Below are 21908 nucleotides of genomic sequence, written 5' to 3' on the forward strand. Positions count from 1 at the left end.
TGACAGACTGTGTTGAGATGAACATCTGTTTGTGTTGGAGATGAAGGTTCACCCCCTACAGGACTGATATGACAGACTGTGTTGAGATGAACATCTGTTTGTGTTGGAGATGAAGGTTCACCCCCTACAGGACTGATATGACACACTGTGTTGAGATGAACATGGCATCTGTTTGTGTTGGAGATGAAGGTTCACCCCCTACAGGACTGATATGACAGACTGTGTTGAGATGAACATCTGTTTGTGTTGGAGATGAAGGTTCACCCCCTACAGGACTGATATGACAGACTGTGTTGAGATGAACATGGCATCTGTTTGTGTTGGAGATGAAGGTTCACCCCCTACAGGACTGATATGACAGACTATGTTGAGATGAACATGGCATCTGTTTGTGTTGGAGATGAAGGTTCACCCCCTACAGGACTGATATGACAGACTGTGTTGAGATGAACATCTGTTTGTGTTGGAGATGAAGGTTCACCCCCTACAGGACTGATATGACAGACTGTGTTGAGATGAACATCTGTTTGTGTTGGAGATGAAGGTTCACCCCCTACAGGACTGATATGACAGACTGTGTTGAGATGAACATCTGTTTGTGTTGGAGATGAAGGTTCACCCCCTACAGGACTGATATGACAGACTGTGTTGAGATGAACATCTGTTTGTGTTGGAGATGAAGGTTCACCCCCTACAGGACTGATATGACAGACTGTGTTGAGATGAACATCTGTTTGTGTTGGAGATGAAGGTTCACCCCCTACAGGACTGATATGACAGACTGTGTTGAGATGAACATGGCATCTGTTTGTGTTGGAGATGAAGGTTCACCCCCTACAGGACTGATATGACAGACTATGTTGAGATGAACATGGCATCTGTTTGTGTTGGAGATGAAGGTTCACCCCCTACAGGACTGATATGACAGACTGTGTTGAGATGAACATCTGTTTGTGTTGGAGATGAAGGTTCACCCCCTACAGGACTGATATGACAGACTGTGTTGAGATGAACATCTGTTTGTGTTGGAGATGAAGGTTCACCCCCTACAGGACTGATATGACAGACTGTGTTGAGATGAACATCTGTTTGTGTTGGAGATGAAGGTTCACCCCCTACAGGACTGATATGACAGACTGTGTTGAGATGAACATCTGTTTGTGTTGGAGATGAAGGTTCACCCCCTACAGGACTGATATGACAGACTGAGTTGGTGGTTTGAAATCTACATCAGACCTAGAACTGCAGATGTGTAAAGAGTTAGAATGAAACAGGATTTAAAATAGTCTCAAGTTTAGCTACTTCTCTTGCTGCTTCCTCTCTACTTCTCTTGCTGCTTCCTCTCTACTTCTCTTGCTGCTTCCTCTCTACTTCTCTTGCTGCTTCCTCTCTACTTCTCTTGCTGCTTCCTCTCTACTTCTCTTGCTGCTTCCTCTCTACTTCTCTTGCTGCTTCCTCTCTACTTCTCTTGCTGCTTCCTCTCTACTTCTCTTGCTGCTTCCTCTCTACTTCTCTTGCTGCTTCCTCTCTACTTCTCTTGCTGCTTCCTCTACTTCTCTTGCTGCTTCCTCTCTACTTCTCTTGCTGCTTCCTCTCTACTTCTCTTGTGTTTCTTTCATGTCTGCGGCAGTATCAACACAGGGAGTTCTACAATCATTTTTCAACAGAAACATTTCCCTTTTAGTACTCAGCTGGAGAATATGTCTGGAAGAAGCTGTGAATTTGAGTAGTGGGGGGGTGGTGAGAGGGATTGGATTTATGATGGCTGTATCTTCCAGGCAACGCTCTTTATAGGGAGGGATAAAGCAGGTGCCGTGGCTGGCATCTGAGCGGCAGGGGTGGGTGGAGTGGGGGACAGTAGCTTGTGGTGTAGGCAGATGATGCTCTCCTCAATCACCACCCAGCAGAAGGAATTATAGCCTGGCGTTAACCATTGAGCCTGTAGTCTGCCTCACTGTATGAGGCTAATGTAGTACACAAATTCACACCAGTATTTACCATAATTGGGTTTATTGCATAAATACATGATTGATGAACAAGGAGCATTTAACATCTCATTTGTTGACAAGTATGTGTAGATGATTGGGTGTGGTGGTTTCTTTCTGTCTCCCATCTCGTTTCTGTGGTTTCTCTTCAGATGAGACATTGAGGCATTTTTTGTGGGTCTGACATTTCCCTCTTTCTGTCTCTCTCTTTACTGTTAGTGTACTGCTGCACAGCTCTGAAGTACACTGGGAGCGATTGCAACACTGCAGTAAGGCACTCACTAACAGTGTTGGGCCAGCCCCACTGAGAGACTAACTCCCTGCTCACTCTCTCACATTCATTCTATCCCTTTCAATTTATTGTTCCTCAGTTTAATTATATAATTCACCCTTTTGTTACATTTATTTTTAATACTTCCTCTTTCACCGTGAATGTTTCATCCTGGGTAGATTTTTTTCAGTGACTTTACTTATGCTCTGAGAATGTTCACTTGCCCCACACACACACAATTATGTTACTTCAGCAGTGCATCGTTCTCTGAATTATCTCACCACTGGGTGTGATGCTGATGTTTAGGTCTTTACATCCTGTGTGTTTCTCTCCAAAAAGTACACTGGAGAAAAGCAATTATTGTAGCATGAAATAAATATCACTGCTATAGATTGGTCAGGCTGAATTAATATGGATCTGAACAGTATCCACATCTTGGATCAAAACATTTGGGAAAGCTTTCTGAGTGTACATTTGGTTGCCTTCATACCAAAGAAAGATCATAGGGGAAAAAGCTGATTATTGTGGCTAATGTCAGTTATCCTGTTAAATAGGGAGAGGGTTAGCTTGGTTTTGACATTCAAACTATAGCTATAGGCCTAGTTGAAGATCCATTTCATGGAATGTTTCATCAGATAGAGGTATAGATAGAGGAAGCAAAACACTGATAAGCAGCCGTTTAGTTTTTTGGTTAAAGTGGTTTCCTTTTTTGGGTGGTGGGAGAGGAAAGTGGGTTTCCTGTGTGTTGCTATCTGTCACTGCTTGGAGATGAGTAAAGGCGGGTCTGGGAGGATGGAGAAATATGTGCTCTCTGGTGGTTGGGGGCTGGCCTGGTCTGAGGGGGGATGCAGGTGAACACCCAACAGTGGTGCAGGAACAGCTTCTGGGATATCTGGTGGCGTATGAGAGGGAGAGGAAGAGCGATTGGGAGCATTGTCTGGCCCCAGATCAACATCCTGGCAGGAGGCTGATGGTCATGGGTGAGTGCTGTGGCAGTGGTCTCTGAAGACGTCGGTGGCGGAGGAGATGAGGAGTTGTCTGGAAGTTGTACCTCCTCAGTCTGGGTATTTTCTTTGTTCAACGCAGCAGTCCCGTTGCATGGTTTAACAATCTGAAACCGTCTCTCTTCCGAATGTACTTCCTGCCGGAATCCCACCCATCTGGAAATCCTGGTCAGTATCCTGGATCAGAGAGAACCTCTTGGAGAGTTGCTGAGACAGGAAGCCAGAGAAGGAGATCCCATTGGAGCCCCTCGGATGGACATCAGCACTATCGTCATTATCCAGTTGAGACTGAACTCCACCGTCCAGAAACGGAGAGGGGCCGGCCCAGGCTGCATTCTGCAGCTGCATCCTCTGTTTTCTTTGCTTCCTTACGAAGATGACCCCGAACCCCACCAGCATCATGAACAACGTCCCACCAATCAGTACAGCCACCGCTGTGCCATGGTTCCCCGTCTTTTTTCTCTCGTCTTTGTTTGCAGTTTTTGTCGGAGGCTTTGGTTTCTTTTTTGCCGTGGTGGTGGCAGTGGCAACTTCTTTTTTAGTGGGGACCATTGGTGTGGATTGGCCCTTGCTGCTGGTAACGTCAATACTAGAAGTAACAGAGGCTTCAGTGGTGGCAAGGGTCTTGGCAGGCTGGGTCGACGTCCATGGAGTGGAGACGTGGGTTGAAGATTTGGTCATGGCTGTAGATGGGGGTAGGGTGGTGGGTGAAGTGGCAGCACTAGGCAGCTCAGATGGGCCTGTTGGACTTCTTTCAGTGGGGTGTGAAGGGGTTGATCTCCTGCTTGTGACTGGGGCCTGGTCGGGGGTGCTGGGTCGTTGAGCCTCTCCGCCTGTGTTCAAAGTATATTCCGCTCTAGTCGGTGTCACTCCAAATCCAACACCAGTTGGCGTGGGTCGGTTCCTCTCTGTGGAGTTGTTGGATTGCGACATTGGAGGATTGGACAGAGTAGGCCCCGTTTGGATCTCTGTTGGTTGATTTGGTGTCGGTGAGGTTGTTTGAGTGGACAACTCAGAAGGTCTAGGTGATGCTGTTGGAATTACTTCGTCCTTGCCGGAGGGTGTAACTTGCCTTACCAGAGGTTGATTCCACATAGTGGGCGAAGTTTCCTGGGCTCCATCTGCTGTGATCCCCACCGTAGACTTGTTTTTATATCTGGTTGTTTGGCGGTCCTGAGGTGACTGGGAGTTCCTCTTTGTGCTCATACGCAAAGGCTGCATTGAAGGCCGATTGTGGCTGAGAATGTTTCTGGTCAACACCTGGTCTGAAGTCTGTGGTTCACTCTTCACTGTGAGCTTCAATTCAACTGAAGGTGCTACGGTGCTATGGTGTCCTTCATCCGGTGCATTGTTGAGGGGCTCTTGAGCCAATTCTAAGGGTGAAACTTTGTCTGAAGTTGCAGTAACCTCACTGCTTCTGAAGTTGGTAGAGTGGAGGTCAGGCTGGAGTGTCACTGTGCCATTCAGTCCCCGTGGCAGCATCCACAGAAATGACACAATAACAAGATGCTTTCCCTCCATTGCTGTTTCCTGTTAACGTCTGAATTCTGCTGTATCCTGATGACTGACGGATGAAAAGAAGAAAAGCAATTGTCATTACTGTATCTATAAACGCGCTGTACCATGAGGAAACAAGCAACATTTTAGCATAAAGGGCTGCGTGGTAAAATGTGATCGCTACTTTTGGCATTTCCTTCCTCAAACTACAATTCAAAGTAGGCATAGAATATTTAGAGTAAATGTGATCTATTAATACGATCAGAATGTTTAATGGGGAATCAAAACAATATTTTCTGGTTCTGTCCCATTTCTAAGAATGAATGGCTTATAATGTTTCACATCAGGATGTCTTTGTCCAATCAGTATTGATTAGCTTACATTAGTGATAGTGTTTGTATAATGTGCTTTTTCCCCCTCCTGCTTACCATTTAAAACTCCCACAAACAACTCTGTATTTAAAAGGCTTTTGTTCAAAACTGCTTGCACATTCTCTGGCATAGCACACATGTCCTCATTATAGCCACAGATTCTGCAGTAACCCATTTATATTTACATCACCCACCCTAAAGTCGGTTGTACTCACCAGAGCCTACACAGGATGTAACCCTCGAATCCTGGCCGGCCTTAACCTGCTCCAAGTTCACAAAAGTCAGAAACCCTGTATGAGTTGGTGTGTCTCAGTTGGTAGAGGTCCCCATAGTTTGGTGTACATGAAGCCCAGATAGCAGCCGCTGTAGAAGGCTGCGAGGCCACAGCCTGGTAGAATACAGAACCTTTTCTTGCCTCACTTGACAGGAAGTGAGAGCTGTGAAACTGAGGTCTGATGACACCCTGTTCTTTTTAACAGAGCAAAGTCTCTGGTGATCTAAGAAGAAGTGGTTTGTGATTTTAACACTGGATGTTTCAATACAAAGATGTACATACCGTAATTTCCGGACAATTAAGCGCACCTGAAATGTTTTTATTATTATTATTTTGAACATAAATAAGCCGCACATGTCTATAAGCCGCAGGTGCCTACCGGTACATTGAAACAAATGAACTTTACACAGGCTTTAACGAAACACGGCTTGTAACAAAAATAAATAGGCTTTAACGAAACACGGCTTGTAACAACAATAAATAGGCTTTAACGAAACACGGCTTGTAACAAAAAATACAAAATTAGCAGTAAACAGTGGCCTGCCAAGAAAGTCATTGGTCACCATCTTCCTTCTCCTGTGCACTGAAACCATCTCCTTCGGTGTCGGAGTTGAATAGCCTCAGAATTGCTTCATCTGATATTGGATCGTTTTCATTGTCGCTCTCGTCACTTTCATCCGGAGGCAAATCCCCCGCTGGGCCCTCTTCAACATGCAGCAGTCCAGCATTTTCGAAACCCGTTGATGATAGTGGATTTTTTGACAATGCTCCACGCTGTCAGGACCCACTGGCAGACTTGACCATAAGTTGCTCTTCGCACGCGGCCCGTTTTAGTGAAGGATTTCTCCCCACTTGTCATCCAAGCCTCCCGCTGAACACGGAGCGCCACCTTAAATGCACGATTTACACTGATGTCGAGTGGCTGCAAATACTTTGTTGTGCCCCCAGGAATCAGGGTGACAAAATGACTACCGTAATCAGAATGATGGGAAGTTTGAGAGCGCTCGATTTAATCTAAACAGTAAACAAAAAAGATGTTTGACCTTAGCCCGTTCGGCAATTTCATTGGTCTAATGAAAGCTTCATGCCGCCAAAAAACTGAGCAGAATGTGTTTTTTTGGAAATAAAAATTGAAAGCGGGACAAATCCATATATTAGCCGCGTCATTGTTTAAGCCGCGACGTTCAAAGCCTGTGAAAAAAGTTGCGGCTTATAGTCCGGAAATTACTGTATTTAATTTTAATATGCACTCTGGGATAGTTGAGTCTTTGTCAAATAGTTTGTTACAGACAGTACTGAATGTTGTACTCTTGGAAAGTTTCTGTTAAATAAATAGCTGCCTCACACCTGCAGAGAAGGCGTGAAAGTAGTTGGCTGCCTTGCTGCTGAAGCCTGTTACATGTGAAGTGTTTCAGTTGTCACTATCACTCATTCAGTTCAATTATACAGTCGTGCTTGTTTTCTGTATTTGTTCTTTTGGTTTAAAACTGTCAACAGAAATAAGATACACAGTTAAAAATAATAATTGAAACACAGGAAGGTCCAGGATGTAGTGTCAAAGACAAGCGGTGGTTGTTTCAGTGTTTTCAGTTGAATTGTTTAACATAGACTGTGGTCACCACTACAGCTTTGCTCTCCTTCCTTTCACACGCCAACAATATCAAGCCCACATTTCTCTTTTCATGTACACTACCGTTCAAAAGTTTGGGGTCACGTAGAAATGTCCTTGTTTTTTTTAATAGAAAAGCTATTTTTTTTGTCCATTTTAAAATAACATCAAATTGATCAGAAATACAGTGTAGACATTGTTAATTGTAATCGAGTATTGTAGCTGGAAACGGCACATTTTTTTTATGGAATATCTACATAGACGTACAGAGTTCCATTATCAGCAACCATCACTCCTGTGTTCCAATTGAACGTTGTGTTAGCTAATCCAAGTTGATCATTTTAAAAGGCAAATTTATCATTTAGAAAACCCTTTTGCAATTATGTCTGCACAGCTGAAAACTGTTGTTCTGATTTGAAGAAGCAATAAAACTGGCCTTCTTTTAGACTAGTTGAGTATCTGGAGCATCAGCATTTGTAGTTTCGATTACAGGCTCAAAATGGCCAGAAACTCACCAGTCTATTCTTGTTCTGAGAAATGAAGGCTATTCCATGTGAGAAATTGCCAAGAAAATGAAGATCTCGTACAAGGCTGTGTACTACTCCCTTCACAGAGCAGAGCAAACTGGTTCTAACCAGAATGGAAAGAGGAGTGGGAGGCCCCAGTGCACAACAAAGCAAGAGGACAAGTACATTAGAGTGTCTAGTTTGAGAAACAGGCACCTAACTAAAGTCCTCAACTGGCAGCTTCATTAAATAGTACCCGCAAAACAGCAGTCTCACTGTCAACAGTGAAGAGGCGACTCCGGGATGCTGGCCTTCTAGGCAGAGTTGCAAAGAAAAATCCGTATCTCAGACTGGCCAATGAAAAGCAAAGATTAAGATGGGCAAAAGAACACAGACACTGGACAGAGGAACTCTGCCTAGAAGGCCATCATCCCGGAGTCCCCATAGGGCGGCGCACAATTGGCCCAGCTTCGTCCGGGTTTGGCCGCGGTAGACCGCCATTGTTAATAAGAATTTGTTCTTATTTGACTTGCCTAGTTAAATAAAGGCACCACACACACCAAAAAGTTATTTTGTTGGCATTTACGTATGTCCCCATTACCAGTGAAACATAAACAAAACCTATTTCTTTCACTTACTTGCTGTGCTGTTTCGTTGTTCGTTTGTTCAGTTGTTTCATTCTCAACCAGGATTTCATCATACAGTTGAAGTCGGAACTTTACATACACCTTAGCCAAATACATTTAAACTCAGTTTTTCATAATTCCTGACATTTAATCCTAGTAAAAATTCCCTGTTTTAGGCCAGTTAGGATCACCACTTTATTTTAAGAATGTGAAACGTCAGAATAATAGTATAGTGATTTATTTCAGCTTTTATTTCTTTCATCACATTCCCAGTGGGTCAGAAGTTTACATGCACTCAATTAGTATTTGGTAGCATTGCCTTTAAATTGTTTAACTTGGGTCAAACGTTTTGGGTAGCATTCCACAAGCTTCCCACAATAAGTTGGGTGAGTTTTAGCCTATTCCTCCTGACAGAGCTGGTGTAACTGAGTCAGGTTTATAGGCCTCCTTGTTCGCACACGCTTTTTCAGTTTTGCCCACACATTTTCTATGGGATTGAGGTCCTGGCTTTGTGATGGCCACTCCAATACCTTGACTTTGTTGTCTTTAAGCCATTTTGCCACAACTTTGGAAGTATGCTTGGGGTCATTGTCCATTTGGAAGACCCATTTGCGACCAAGCTTTAACTTCCTGACAGATGTCTTGAGATGTTGCTTCAATATATCCACATAATTGTCCTACCTCATGATGCCATCTATCTATTTTGTGAAGTGCACCAGTCCCTCCTGCAGCAAAACACCCCCACAACATGATGCTGCCACCCCCGTGCTTACCGGTTGGGATGGTGTTCTTCGGCTTGCAAGCGTCCCCCTTTTCCTCCAGTCATATTTTTGTTTCATCAGACCAGAGGACATTTCTCCAAAAAGTACGATCTTTGTCTTGTCCCCATGTACAGTTGCAAACCGTAGTTTGTCTTTTTTAGGGCGGTTTTGGAGCAGTGGCTTCTTCCTTGCTGAGCGATCTTTCAGGTTATGTTGATATAGGACTCGTTGCACTGTGGATATAGATACTTTTGCGCCTGTTTCCTCCAGAATCTTCACAAGGTCCTTTGCTGTTGTTCTGGGATTGATTTGCACTTTTCGCACCAAAGTACGTTCATCTCTAGGAGACAGAATGTGTCTCCTTCCTGAGCGGTATGACGGCTGCATGGTCCCATGGTGTATATACTTGCCTACTATTGTTTGTACAGATGAACGTGGTACCTTCAGGCATTTGGATGAACCAGACTTGTGGTCTGCAAATATTTTTTTTTCTGAGGTTTTGACTGATTTCTTTTGATTTTTCCATGATGTCAAGCAAAGAGGCACTGAGTTTGAAGGTATGCCTTGAAATACATCCACAGGTACACCTCCGATTAACTCAAATGATGTCAATTAGCCTATCAGAAGCTTCTAAAGCTATGACATAATTTCTGGAATGTTCCGAGCTGTTTAAAGGCACAGTCAACTTAGTGTATGTAAACTTCTGACCCACTGGAATTGTGATACAGTAGATTATTTCACTTATAATTCAATCTGTAAACAATTGTTGGAAAAATGACTTGTGTCATGCACAAAGTAGATGTCCTAACCGACTTGCCAAAACTATAGTTTGTTAACAAGAGATTTGTGGAGTGGTTGAAAAACGAGTTTTAATGACTCCATTGACTCCAACCTTGACTTCAACTGTGTCAAGCAGTGAAGTTTTAGCTCTTTCTGTCCGTGGCTTCTTCCTCGGTGAGCATTGTCACTGTCTGTTTCCATCTTGTCCAGCTGTGTGTGTAACATTACACGTAAACCCTGTTTCTTGTCTGCATCGAAGTAGCAGTCCTTGTACATAGCATGGTGGCGACACAGTAATGAGTGAAAGCCACCGAATCGCTTGTTCACAGCCTGTCGGCAGTTTTGTTGAGCAGGCGTTTCAATGCCATGACAGAGGGTATCACGTCTACTGCAGGCACAGTTGATGAGCTTATTTCTCCAGTCAGTTGTTCGAATGGATCTAACTAGTGTGTTCATGTTTCAAACATGTTCTCAAATGCCATTTAAATGGCAGCAGCGGTATGACAACCAGCATATTCCTGAGCATACAACTTCCTCAGTACGAAATCCTCGATGACCCACTCTGCTGTCAGACTTAGCATGCTCATAGGGCAGGGTAACATCTGGAAAATGTGCACTTGGTAGTGTGTACCGGTGCTCGACCAGTCGGCGAAAGCCAACATCACCCACGACAGAGAACGGTTGATTGTCAAGGGCAATGCATTCCATTATCTGCCGTTAATGGATTTCGCTTTTGAGTTGTCTCGCTGAAATGTCCTTACTCTTTCAAATGACTGCTTGACTTGTTGACTGCTCGATCCACACATCAGACATTGTAGGCTAGGTGAGGAATGCTGTGTTGCATGTGTATTGCAACATTTTAGGTGGTGTCATTACATCATGTACCTACGTTATATAGGTATGCACGTCAGCTTCGACATCGTCTTTGCATATCGGCGTTAAACTAGACATCGGGCCGATACCGATGTTGGCATTTTTAGCTAATTTTGGCCGATTTCTGATATGGTCACTGATATATTGTGCATCCCTAATATCCATTATACTCTATAACTGTTCTAAAGTCACCATTGGCCTCATGGTGAAATCCCTGTGCAGTTTCCTTCGTCTCCAGCAATTGAGTTAGGAAGGACGCCTGTATCTTTGTAGTGACTGGGTGTATTGATACACCATCCGAAGTGTAATTCATAACTTCATCATGCTCAAAGGGATATTCAGTCTGAGTTTTTTTTGTTTTAGTTTTTTTTCTACCCATCTACCAATAGGTGCCCATCTTTGCGAGGCATTGGGAAACCTCCCTGGTCTTTGTGGTTGAATCTGTATTTGAAATTCACTGCTCAACTGAGGGACCTTACAATTATCTGTATGTGTGGGGTACAGAGATGAGGTAGACATTCAAAAATCATGTTGAACACTATTATTGCACACAGAGTGAGTCCATGCAACTTATTGTGACTTGTTAAGCAAACGTTTACTCCTGAACTTATTTAGGCTTGTCATAACAAAGGGGTTGAATACTTATTGACTCAAGACATTTCAGCTCTTCATTTGTAGTTCATTTGTTAGAAATCTTACAAACATGTTTCCACTTTGACATAATGGGGTGTTGTTTGTAGGCCAATGACAAAACATCTCAATTTAATTGATTTTAAATTCAAGCTACAACACAACAAAATTAGGAAAAAGTGCAACTCCAAATTAGGACGGTGTTAATGTTTTGTACACTCAGTTTATATCCTATTTCTGTTTTGTCCGAGTTTGGATTGCAATTTGACTTGACCCTTGGTTCTTCATCGTGTTCTTCAATGCAGTTTGTGTCAAAATAAAGCATCTTCAGTCGACCTAATCGAGGGCACAGATTTTGTTAATATTTAAATTAAATAATAGTTGTTTTTAACTGCCCTAGGGGCTATGTTCCTGATATAAATTGAAATACGACATACACTTTTGTAATTGACTATATTAATCGAACCTATTAAACTAGTGCCAGGAGAGGTTTTTTACATTAATGGAATCATTTCACAGCATCTATTTCACTGTGATCGTTGTACTCATGCAACCCCCTGTATTCATTGCAGTCAGTGCTTGACTTGGGCAGGAGCTCACTGGAGCTGAGTACCGGCACTTTTAAATGTTCTACTGCTTGAGTTTCTGTTCCTTTCATAGAATAATAGATCAACAGTATTGTGGAGTTCCTGTTCCTCTTATAGAATATTAGATCAACAGTATTGTGGAGTTCCTGTTCCTCTTATAGAATAATAGATCAAAAGTATAGTGGAGTTCCTGTTCCTCTTATAGAATATTAGATCGACAGTATAGTGGAGTTCCTGTTCCTCTTATAGAATATTAGATCGACAGTATAGTGGAGTTCCTGTTCCTCTTATAGAATATTAGATCGACAGTATTGTGGAGTTCCTGTTCCTCTTATAGAATATTAGATCAAAAGTATAGTGGAGTTCCTGTTCCTCTTATAGAATATTAGATCGACAGTATTGTGGAGTTCCTGTTCCTCTTATAGAATATTAGATCGACAGTATAGTGGAGTTCCTGTTCCTCTTATAGAATATTAGATCAACAGTATTGTGGAGTTCCTGTTCCTCTTATAGAATATTAGATCAACAGTATTGTGGAGTCCCTGTTCCTCTTATAGAATATTAACTCAACAGTATTGTGGAGTTCCTGTTCCTCTTATAGAATATTAGATTGACAGTATTGTGGAGTTCCTGTTCCTCTTATAGAATATTAGATCGACAGTATAGTGGAGTTCCTGTTCCTCTTATAGAATATTAGATCGACAGTATAGTGGAGTTCCTGTTCCTCTTATAGAATATTAGATCGACAGTATTGTGGAGTTCCTGTTCCTCTTATAGAATATTAGATCGACAGTATTGTGGAGTTCCTGTTCCTCTTATAGAATATTAGATCGACAGTATTGTGGAGTTCCTGTTCCTCTTATAGAATATTAGATCGACAGTATAGTGGAGTTCCTGTTCCTCTTATAGAATATTAGATCGACAGTATAGTGGAGTTCCTGTTCCTCTTATATAATATTAGATCAACAGTATTGTGGAGTTCCTGTTCCTCTTATAGAATATTAGATCAACAGTATTGTGGAGTTCCTGTTCCTCTTATAGAATATTAGATCAACAGTATTGTGGAGTTCCTGTTCCTCTTATAGAATATTAGATCAACAGTATTGTGGAGTTCCTGTTCCTCTTATAGAATATTAGATCAAAAGTATAGTGGAGTTCCTGTTCCTCTTATAGAATATTAGATCAAAAGTATAGTGGAGCTCCTGCACCTAAATATAAACAGTACCCAAAATGAGTACCGCAACCTATTTCAGTCACAGTCGAGCACTAATTGCAGACCACCATTTTCTGAAGCTCTTGTCTGAACACCATTGTGTTCTTACTCCATCAATTTCAAACAAGAATGCCATTCATTCACACATGATTACAAAACAGCCATTTATTTGGGTTGGGGCATTTAAACAGACATTGTATTTTTACAGAAAGGAGAAAAGAAGTTTGACTTAGTAGAGAGATGAGTGGAAACAAAAGATTTAGGAGTTCTGTGAGTGCTCGACTGACACATGAAGGTTGAGGGGGAGACTTATTAATGTAGCAAGGAGGCTTTGCAGACCCAATGCCGTCTCTGTGCCCAGCCAAGGATGGCAACAAGATGTTCAAAGTCTACCCTTGGTATAGTATTTGTACATGGAATCACTTCAGATGAGGGAAAGAAGTTCACATTGAGTTGGTGTAAAGTAATAATTTTAACTTAACTCATGTCTGACGAGCAAGCATGTTGGCATATTTGAGGTTTTTATTATTTTTTCTTATTTAACAAAAAAACATCAAACAAGATATATAGACATATAAGACCAATGTTCAGCAGGTACAGGACCGGACAAGTAAACAGGATAGTTAGACAGGACAACATATAATAACAATTTTGACATTTAAATGTCTTGGGGAGAAGTGCCAACATGAAATGATATATTGGAGAACATTTTGGAGTGCTTGTTTGCTGAGAAGTAATCTTTTAGCCAACAGTGTCAATAGAGACGGGGCTTCCATTCTATTACATATTGTAGTTGTGAATGTACAACCAGTCCAAAACCAGATATCTCAATTTGACGCATGTCTTATGTTAAACAAAATATACTTTCTACATATACTCAATCTTTTCTTACACTTAAATATTCCCAGTACTACTACTGCCATTGTGTATAGTTGGTATAGTGTACTGTTAATATGATTGAATGGGGCGTCACGTAGCCTAGCGTTTAAGAGCGTTGACCCAGTAACCAAAAGGTCAGTTTCAAATCCCAGAGCCGACTAGGTGAATAATCTGTCCATGTGCCCTTGAGAAAGTTAAAGGGGCTTTCTCAAGGGCACTTGGACAGATATTTCACCAAGTCAGCTAAGTGAAAGTCGCTCTGGATAAGATGCCACTAAATTACTAATATGTAAATGATCCACCCGTACAAAGGTCCTGAACCTTTGCAGTAAGGGTATTTAACTTGGGCAGTTGAACCTTTGCAGTAAGGGTATTTAACTTGGGCAGTTGAACCTTTGCAGTAAGGGTATTTAACTTGGGCAGTTGAACCTTTGCAGTAAGGGTATTTAACTTGGGCAGTTGAACCTTTGCAGTAAGGGTAAATTCACTTGGGCAGTTGAACCTTTGCAGTAAGGGTATTTAACTTGGGCAGTTGAACCTTTGCAGTAAGGGTATTTAACTTGGGCAGTTGAACCTTTGCAGTAAGGGTATTTAACTTGGGCAGTTGGACCTTTGCAGTAAGGGTATTTAACTTGGGCAGTTGAACCTTTGCAGTAAGGGTATTTAACTTGGGCAGTTGAACCTTTGCAGTAAGGGTATTTAACTTGGGCAGTTGGACCTTTGCAGTAAGGGTATTTAACTTGGGCAGTTGAGCCTTTGCAGTAAGGGTATTTAACTTGGGCAGTTGGACCTTTGCAGTAAGGGTATTTAACTTGGGCAGTTGGACCTTTGCAGTAAGGGTATTTAACTTGGGCAGTTGAACCTTTGCAGTAAGGGTATTTAACTTGGGCAGTTGGACCTTTGCAGTAAGGGTATTTAACTTGGGCAGTTGGACCTTTGCAGTAAGGGTATTTAACTTGGGCAGTTGGACCTTTGCAGTAAGGGTATTTAACTTGGGCAGTTGGACCTTTGCAGTAAGGGTATTTAACTTGGGCAGTTGGACCTTTGCAGTAAGGGTATTTAACTTGGGCAGTTGAACCTTTGCAGTAAGGGTATTTAACTTGGGCAGTTGAACCTTTGCAGTAAGGGTATTTAACTTGGGCAGTTGGACCTTTGCAGTAAGGGTATTTAACTTGGGCAGTTGGACCTTTGCAGTAAGGGTATTTAACTTGGGCAGTTGAACCTTTGCAGTAAGGGTATTTAACTTGGGCAGTTGGACCTTTGCAGTAAGGGTATTTAACTTGGGCAGTTGGACCTTTGCAGTAAGGGTATTTAACTTGGGCAGTTGAACCTTTGCAGTAAGGGTATTTAACTTGGGCAGTTGAACCTTTGCAGTAAGGGTATTTAACTTGGGCAGTTGGACCTTTGCAGTAAGGGTATTTAACTTGGGCAGTTGAACCTTTGCAGTAAGGGTATTTAACTTGGGCAGTTGAACCTTTGCAGTAAGGGTATTTAACTTGGGCAGTTGAACCTTTGCAGTAAGGGTATTTAACTTGGGCAGTTGGACCTTTGCAGTAAGGGTATTTAACTTGGGCAGTTGAACCTTTGCAGTAAGGGTATTTAACTTGGGCAGTTGAACCTTTGCAGTAAGGGTAAATTCACTTGGGCAGTTGAACCTTTGCAAATATGTAAAAGCTCCTAATTCGATTACATATAGATGCAGTACTTAGAAAAAATAACTGTCTTGGTCTTGACTTGTTGAGGCATAAGACTGGAGGTCATCTGGCCTTTTGATATCTCTGTGCCTTAGTGAAGTTAAGCTCCTAGCCAGGCATGGCTCTCTGAGGCTATAGGGAGTGCATGCATTGCTCATCACACTGCTAGGGGCATGTTGTCTAGATCCTGGGGGACTTCCATACACGAATTCCTGGAGCTGGAACACTGCATCTGCATGGACATTTCTCCAGCCGTTCATGAATCCCCCGTTTGGCTCCTTACCCCTTCTCTTGCCTGCTCCTCCTCCCTTTCCTTCCACTCTTCTTCTCCCTGCTCTTCATCATCCACCTGGACCTCCTCAAACATGACGCTGGCATCGCAGGGCCCCACTATGCCCCTCTCTGTGTGCTCCGTGCCCCAGTAGCCTATGCCACTCACCAGGTCCACATTACTGCGGGTGGGGCGAGGGGCACGGGCCTGGTGCCAAAGACGGCACACCTGGCAGGCCAGGACCACAGTAGAGACCAGCAGACACAGGACCAGGCCCCCGGCGCAGGCCACTAGTATGAAGCCCATCTGGGGCTTGATGAGGCAGCCCGGGGTGGCCTCCTTGGGGGAGCTGGAGTTGTCTGGCTCCGGGGAGGGGTCGGGGAGTATTGTGCTGTTGTTTTCCTCTGAGCTAATGGAGTTTTGATCATGTAGATCTATGTCCACATCGGTCTGAGGCTGACTACTGCTGGTATGTGAAGCTTGTCCAATCAGAAGGAAGAAGAGAAGATGGAGAGAGATTCTGGAGGCTTCCATGTTTCAGGTTCTCTGAAATGGTACTAGAGGAAGAGAATAGCTTTTATTGTTCCTGCCAGCAAACAGTCTCTGTATTGTGACTTTTGTTAATGTTTGAATATAGTTCTAGAAGTTGTATGAGATACGTATGCTTAGGGGTCTGCAGAGTTATTTCAGGGTGTTGTTTTTTAAAATGTATTATTTGTGGACCCCCCTCCCAATGTTTTTAGAAATATGCCTACCAACAACAAAATAAACACATTTTGAATGACATATTTACAGTAGAAAACATCTTCTTTCTGATGATGTCAACTTTATTTCTCAACTCCTGATATTGAGCTCATTACACTCATTGGAGCTTATTACGCTGTCTGACATAAACTTTGAAAAGCAAAGTACTTCCCGTACTCACGGGAAGTGCTGCTGGTAAGCTTTCTTAACTTGCACATTTTTGCCAACACATGGCTAACCTTTGTTTAACCAGATAAACTGCTGCTTTTAGCGAAAATGTGTTTGGATTACCTTTTCTACAAATAGGCTATGTTGGAGTTTACACTTCCTCTTCCAATTATTACGTGAGGAGGTCAAAATAATGAAAAACTATCTACCAAGTCCTCATAGTTTATTACTTCTCCCTGCCATTATCATTCACCTGATAAGACAAGACGTGATTTATATAACATTTTGCTAACTAGCCCAGATAAGTCTTCCACTCACTGTCACAGTACATCACAATTGACTAAATGAATGAATAAGTCAATGTGTTACTGAAGTAGACTTGCCTTACCATAGAACTAACTGGCTACAAGTTATTTATGCAGTACCTTTCAGAAACGTATTATGTACAGTAAATGTCAGAATAATCTAGACGTCTTTGTTAAATTTGTCCAAATCGTCGTTTTGTCGTTTTCATTGCAATGTCCACTTAAAATAAGCTGAATCATACCACAGAAACACATTATTTTGTCATTACTTTTTTTGAACAATGTATGTTGGAGATTGTGTGGGCATCACTTACCTGGGCAAGGGGACAGCCTGTGAGTGTGTGTGTGTGTGGGCGCAAGGTGAACTAGACTGGGAATATGTCAGTATAAGGAGCGGGCGGTGTGTGTGTGTGTCAGAGTCAGAATTGGCACCTGCTGTGACCCAAGCCTCTTGAAATGCACCCCCCCTCAGTCTTTTTCTGACTTGGTTATTTCTGGGCTCGTTGAGCCTCCACCTCTGTAGCACACGACGTCTGAAAAGAGACACAGAAGGGTGTATGTAAATTAGTATATGCCCACAATTCAGTCTGAGACTGCCAGCTACCAGTAAATTATACTAATAATACTGCTAGCGATGAACTCTTTCTAGGCCTGAGAAGCTGAATAATTTTTATTTATTTAACTGTTATTTTGAGTTATGCTTAGACCAAGGTCTCTATTTCAGAAGAGCCCTGTAACAAAAATATGTTGTGTACAGTATTACAATAGAAAGATCATTCACAAGTTCATGCACAAATTAAGTGCTTTCAGAATGGGATGAATTTCAGATTTTCATCTGTATGAATCCACCGTGAGACTGTTCTATCTAAACCAAAGAGACCAGAAAATACCAGTATTTTGGAATTTTTTTAACCGGTAAGAGTATTTCTTTTTAGAGGTAGTGCACTCTCAGCCAGCCAGGTCTATCTACCTACTCCTCTTCCATCAGACCTATCCTCAACTTCTCCTTCCCTTCTCTTTCTGCAGGTTTAAGACAGGCCAGATCAACGGAGACCTTCTAATCTACCATGTGCTGCTGACCCTGAAGCCTTACTACGCCAAGCCCTACGAGATCATAGTGGACCTGACCCACGTGGGGCCCAGCAACCGCTTCAAGACAGACTTCTTGTCCAAGTGGTTCGTGGTGTTCCCGGGCTTTGCCTACGAAAACGTGGTGGTGGTCTACGTGTACAACTGCAACACGTGGGTGAGGGAGTACACCAAGTACCATGAGAGGCTGCTGACAGGCCTAAAGGGCAGCAAGCGGGTGCAGTTCATCGACTCGCCGGTGCGCTTGGTGGAGCACGTAGAGGCAGAGCAGCAGAAGCTCCCCGCAGCCACGCTAGCCCTGGAGGAGGACCTCAAGGTGTTCCACAATGCCCTCAAAGTAGCCCACAAGGACACCAAGGTCTCCATCAAGGTCAGTAGCACACTGGTCTGTGTGTAACCCTAGCGTTAACCATAACTTTCAAACTGGCTACAAGAAAAACAGGGTATGGGGAACAAGGAAGTATGGAGATCGAGGGCAGGCGGGAACAGCAAGAATTGTTTACAAAAAAAAAGTACATTGGACATTTGTCGCAATATCAAATCATTTTTGGGTAACAATGAAGTACCTTGATGTGATTGTTTTACGTTAAAATGGTCAAAAAGAAAGAGGAAAAAAATATTTTGAGCAAATGGCAGTTTCTCAAGCAAGAATTTTGATAGGACTGTCTGGGAGTGGGGAGGCAAACTGAAAATTAGCTGTGATTGGCATAGAGGTTTGGTACTCTCTTTATTATTGGTCTATTAACTAATTTACAGCATAGTGATGTCACCATGGGAGGTCAAATCTCCAGAGCACCAAAACAGGCTGAAAATTCAGGCAGTCTTTTCAAACAGCTTCAATGTCATTTTCAGAATTTTACAATATTATTCCAACCTCATAGTGTAGAAATATGCAGTATAAAAAAACCACAGAAAAATCACGTTTTTGACTTCTCTATGCCTCAATCAGTTTGAATAGATTCGTTTGTTGCCAAAAGGGAAAGTGGAAGATTGAATTGATTGGTTATTAAGTCCTGCTTTGTGTTAGCAGCATGACAGCTGGTCTGTGTTGTCATTGTTGTCATGTACACACTTGTCTCTCAACAACAACCCTCCCTATTATCCCAGGTAGGCTCCACGGCCGTCCAGGTGACGTCAGCAGAGCGTACCCGTGTCCTGGGCCAGTCCGTGTTCCTCAACGATGTGTACTATGCCTCTGAGGTCGAGGAGATCTGCCTGGTGGACGAGAGCCAGTTCACCCTGACCATGGCCAACCAGGGCACGCCCCTCACCTTCATGCATCAGGAGTGTGACGCCATTGTCCAGTCCATCATCCACATCAGGACGCGCTGGGAGCTGTCGCAGCCAGACTCAATCCCCCAGCACACCAAGATCAGGCCCAAAGACGTGCCGGGCACCTTGCTGAACCTCGCCCTGCTCAATCTGGGCAGCTCTGACCCCAGCCTCAGGTCACACATTCAACATAGCTAGCTTCTAGGGGTCAATCAGGGCAGGTCTTGGTGTAGCATGTTCTCTGAAATATGAGCAGTAGCTAAATGAAACAATTAATTTACTGCAACTTCATCCAACTTCCTGATTGGAAATGGAATATAATAGCTAACTGTCCCCTCTACAGGTCTGCAGCCTACAACCTGCTGTGTGCCTTAACCTGCACCTTCAACCTGAAGATCGAGGGCCAGCTGCTGGAGACCTCAGGCCTGTGTATCCCTGCTAACAACACCCTCTTCATAGTCTCCATCAGCAAGACGCTGGCCGCCAACGAACCACACCTCACCCTGGAGTTCCTGGAGGAGTGCATCTCCGGCTTCAGCAAGTCTAGTGAGTCTAGAACACAGAACGCGCATAAATGCATTGACTGAAATTCATTCCAAAAGATGACCACTCTCTCTGTCTTTTCTACCTCACACCTACTTGCCCGCTCTTTTTATTTACAGACTCACACTGACACACTAACTTTCTCTCAACACACAAACGCAGACACGCACTCAGACACACAGACCGGCCCAACGATCCCCGTCAACCTGACCAGTTGCCATTTGTTTTGGGAGGACTGTTTGATTGCCATATCCATCAGTGTGCATTGAGCCATGGTTTCAGAGCCCTCAGCTCTCAGTGCGGGTGTCTTGTCATTCATCCACATGCCAATCTCTGCTCCTCCACACTGCAGCAACAACAGAGAAGCTCGTGTTATTGACCCTCTGATTCTGTGTCTGTGTTTAGGTATAGAGCTGAAGCACCTGTGTCTAGAATACATGACCCCCTGGCTGCTCAACCTGGTGAGGTTCTGCAAGCACAATGACGACGCCAAACGTCAGCGCGTCAGCGCCATCTTGGATAAGCTCATCACCATGACTATCAATGAGAAGCAGATGTACCCCTCTATACAGGCAAAGATCTGGGGCAGCCTCGGCCAGGTGAGTAACCACACACACACACACATTCATACATCCTTGTTGTTTGACCTCAGATTTACATTTTAGTCAAACACTATATTAGAGGGTACATGTTTACTTAATGTACTGTTAAATGTCTCTAAGCCCAATAAAAACTGCCCATGTTGGCTTTCTCAGAGATTAAGGCTTACAGAGATGGGAGGCACTCATGTAGAAGATAGGGACATATTGCATTTTTATAGGCACAAGGAATGCTTTATGAATCCAACATGCCGAATCATAGCCTGTTTTTCAATAAAAAAAAAAACGTTTTATTTCGTTTTTTTTAATTGACGGTATCGAAATGACAGTACTTTGGGGTTTGAGGTGTTCTTCCTAAATAGCATTAGCTATCTACGTTGTAAAAGTTTAATGGCTTGTCTCAAATGACCGCAGTATAGACATCTGAATATATCTCCATAGATAATAAACAACACATTCTAAACTCCTCTGTAATTTTTCATACCCAATCCATTCTGGGTGGTGAACAAGTGTACTTTTTGGGGAGAAGGGCAGTTCTGTATTTCTGAGATATGACCTGTCAATTCTACACAGCCCAACTGAATGCAACCCAAGTTGTATGTGACCTGGTTGCCTGACCTGTGACCTCTGCCCTCAGATAACGGACCTGCTGGACGTGGTGTTGGACAGCTTCATCAAGACCAGCGCTACAGGAGGCCTGGGCTCCATCAAGGCTGAGGTCATGGCTGACACGGCCGTGGCTCTGGCCTCAGGGAACGTCAAACTGGTCTCCAGCAAGGTGGGTATCTACACTTCGAGCTAGTTTACGCAGGCTAACACATGCTAACACATGCTATCTGGGCTAACTGTTTTCAATGGCAAAAATGCTAACAGTTAACTGTCAGTCTAGATGCACTGGGAACACTGTCACTGTTTTATGCTAACAGACACTCCTCCATGTCAAACCCAGTGTCCCAACATGGATGACGTCACTGTCCTTGTCTTAGTGAACCCTCTGGTCGGAGACCGTTTTCCTCTCAAACTCCACAATGTCACTAACTCAAAGTATACTTTAGAACAACTCTGTTAGAATCTTAATCGTGGCTGTTTACATTCCCAGTTGGGATTTTCTAAATCATAATTTGGGATTAAGCAAATAAATATTTCTGTATTATCAATATTAAGATGCATACAGTTTTAGTATGATACAAAGATAAACTCATCGAAACATTGTCCTAGACAACATATATTAAATGCTGTTTTTAATCTAAAATGTCTTCCAAACAAAGAACATTTGCATTTAAATTGATTAATACTTACCAATTTGCCTTAGTAACAGTTTCTTTCCACATCATCCAATCTGACCGACTCATCAACC

At 43.0% G+C, this 21908-nt stretch overlaps 2 protein-coding genes across 5 annotated transcripts in view; one reads left to right on the top strand and one right to left on the bottom strand.

Moving 5' to 3' along the window:
- The window catches only part of nf1a (neurofibromin 1a), a 99898-nt gene that overhangs the window by 54478 nt on the left and 23512 nt on the right, over nt 1–21908 (top strand). For 3 of the 4 annotated variants that reach the window (XM_029773533.1, XM_029773534.1, XM_029773535.1), the window contains 5 exons: nt 18075–18507; nt 19245–19585; nt 19753–19955; nt 20358–20551; nt 21189–21329. In XM_029773533.1, coding sequence (XP_029629393.1) covers nt 18075–18507; nt 19245–19585; nt 19753–19955; nt 20358–20551; nt 21189–21329 — 1312 coding nt within the window. Of the gene's footprint in view, nt 1–18074; nt 18508–19244; nt 19586–19752; nt 19956–20357; nt 20552–21188; nt 21330–21908 lie in introns of those variants that run through there. The other variant, XM_029773536.1, reaches the window with a different exon arrangement.
- Nucleotides 1994–5553, bottom strand: LOC115206484 (uncharacterized protein PB18E9.04c). Its single transcript, XM_029773538.1, has 2 exons — nt 5344–5553; nt 1994–4824 (listed from the first exon to the last, which is right to left on the bottom strand). Exon 2 carries the CDS (start codon nt 4779–4781, stop codon nt 3360–3362), a length of 1422 nt encoding a protein of 473 aa, XP_029629398.1. The 5' UTR covers nt 4782–4824; nt 5344–5553; the 3' UTR covers nt 1994–3359.

The sequence above is a fragment of the Salmo trutta genome, chromosome 13 (assembly GCF_901001165.1).
Source record: "Salmo trutta chromosome 13, fSalTru1.1, whole genome shotgun sequence".
In the NCBI taxonomy this organism is placed as follows: Eukaryota; Metazoa; Chordata; class Actinopteri; order Salmoniformes; family Salmonidae; genus Salmo; species Salmo trutta.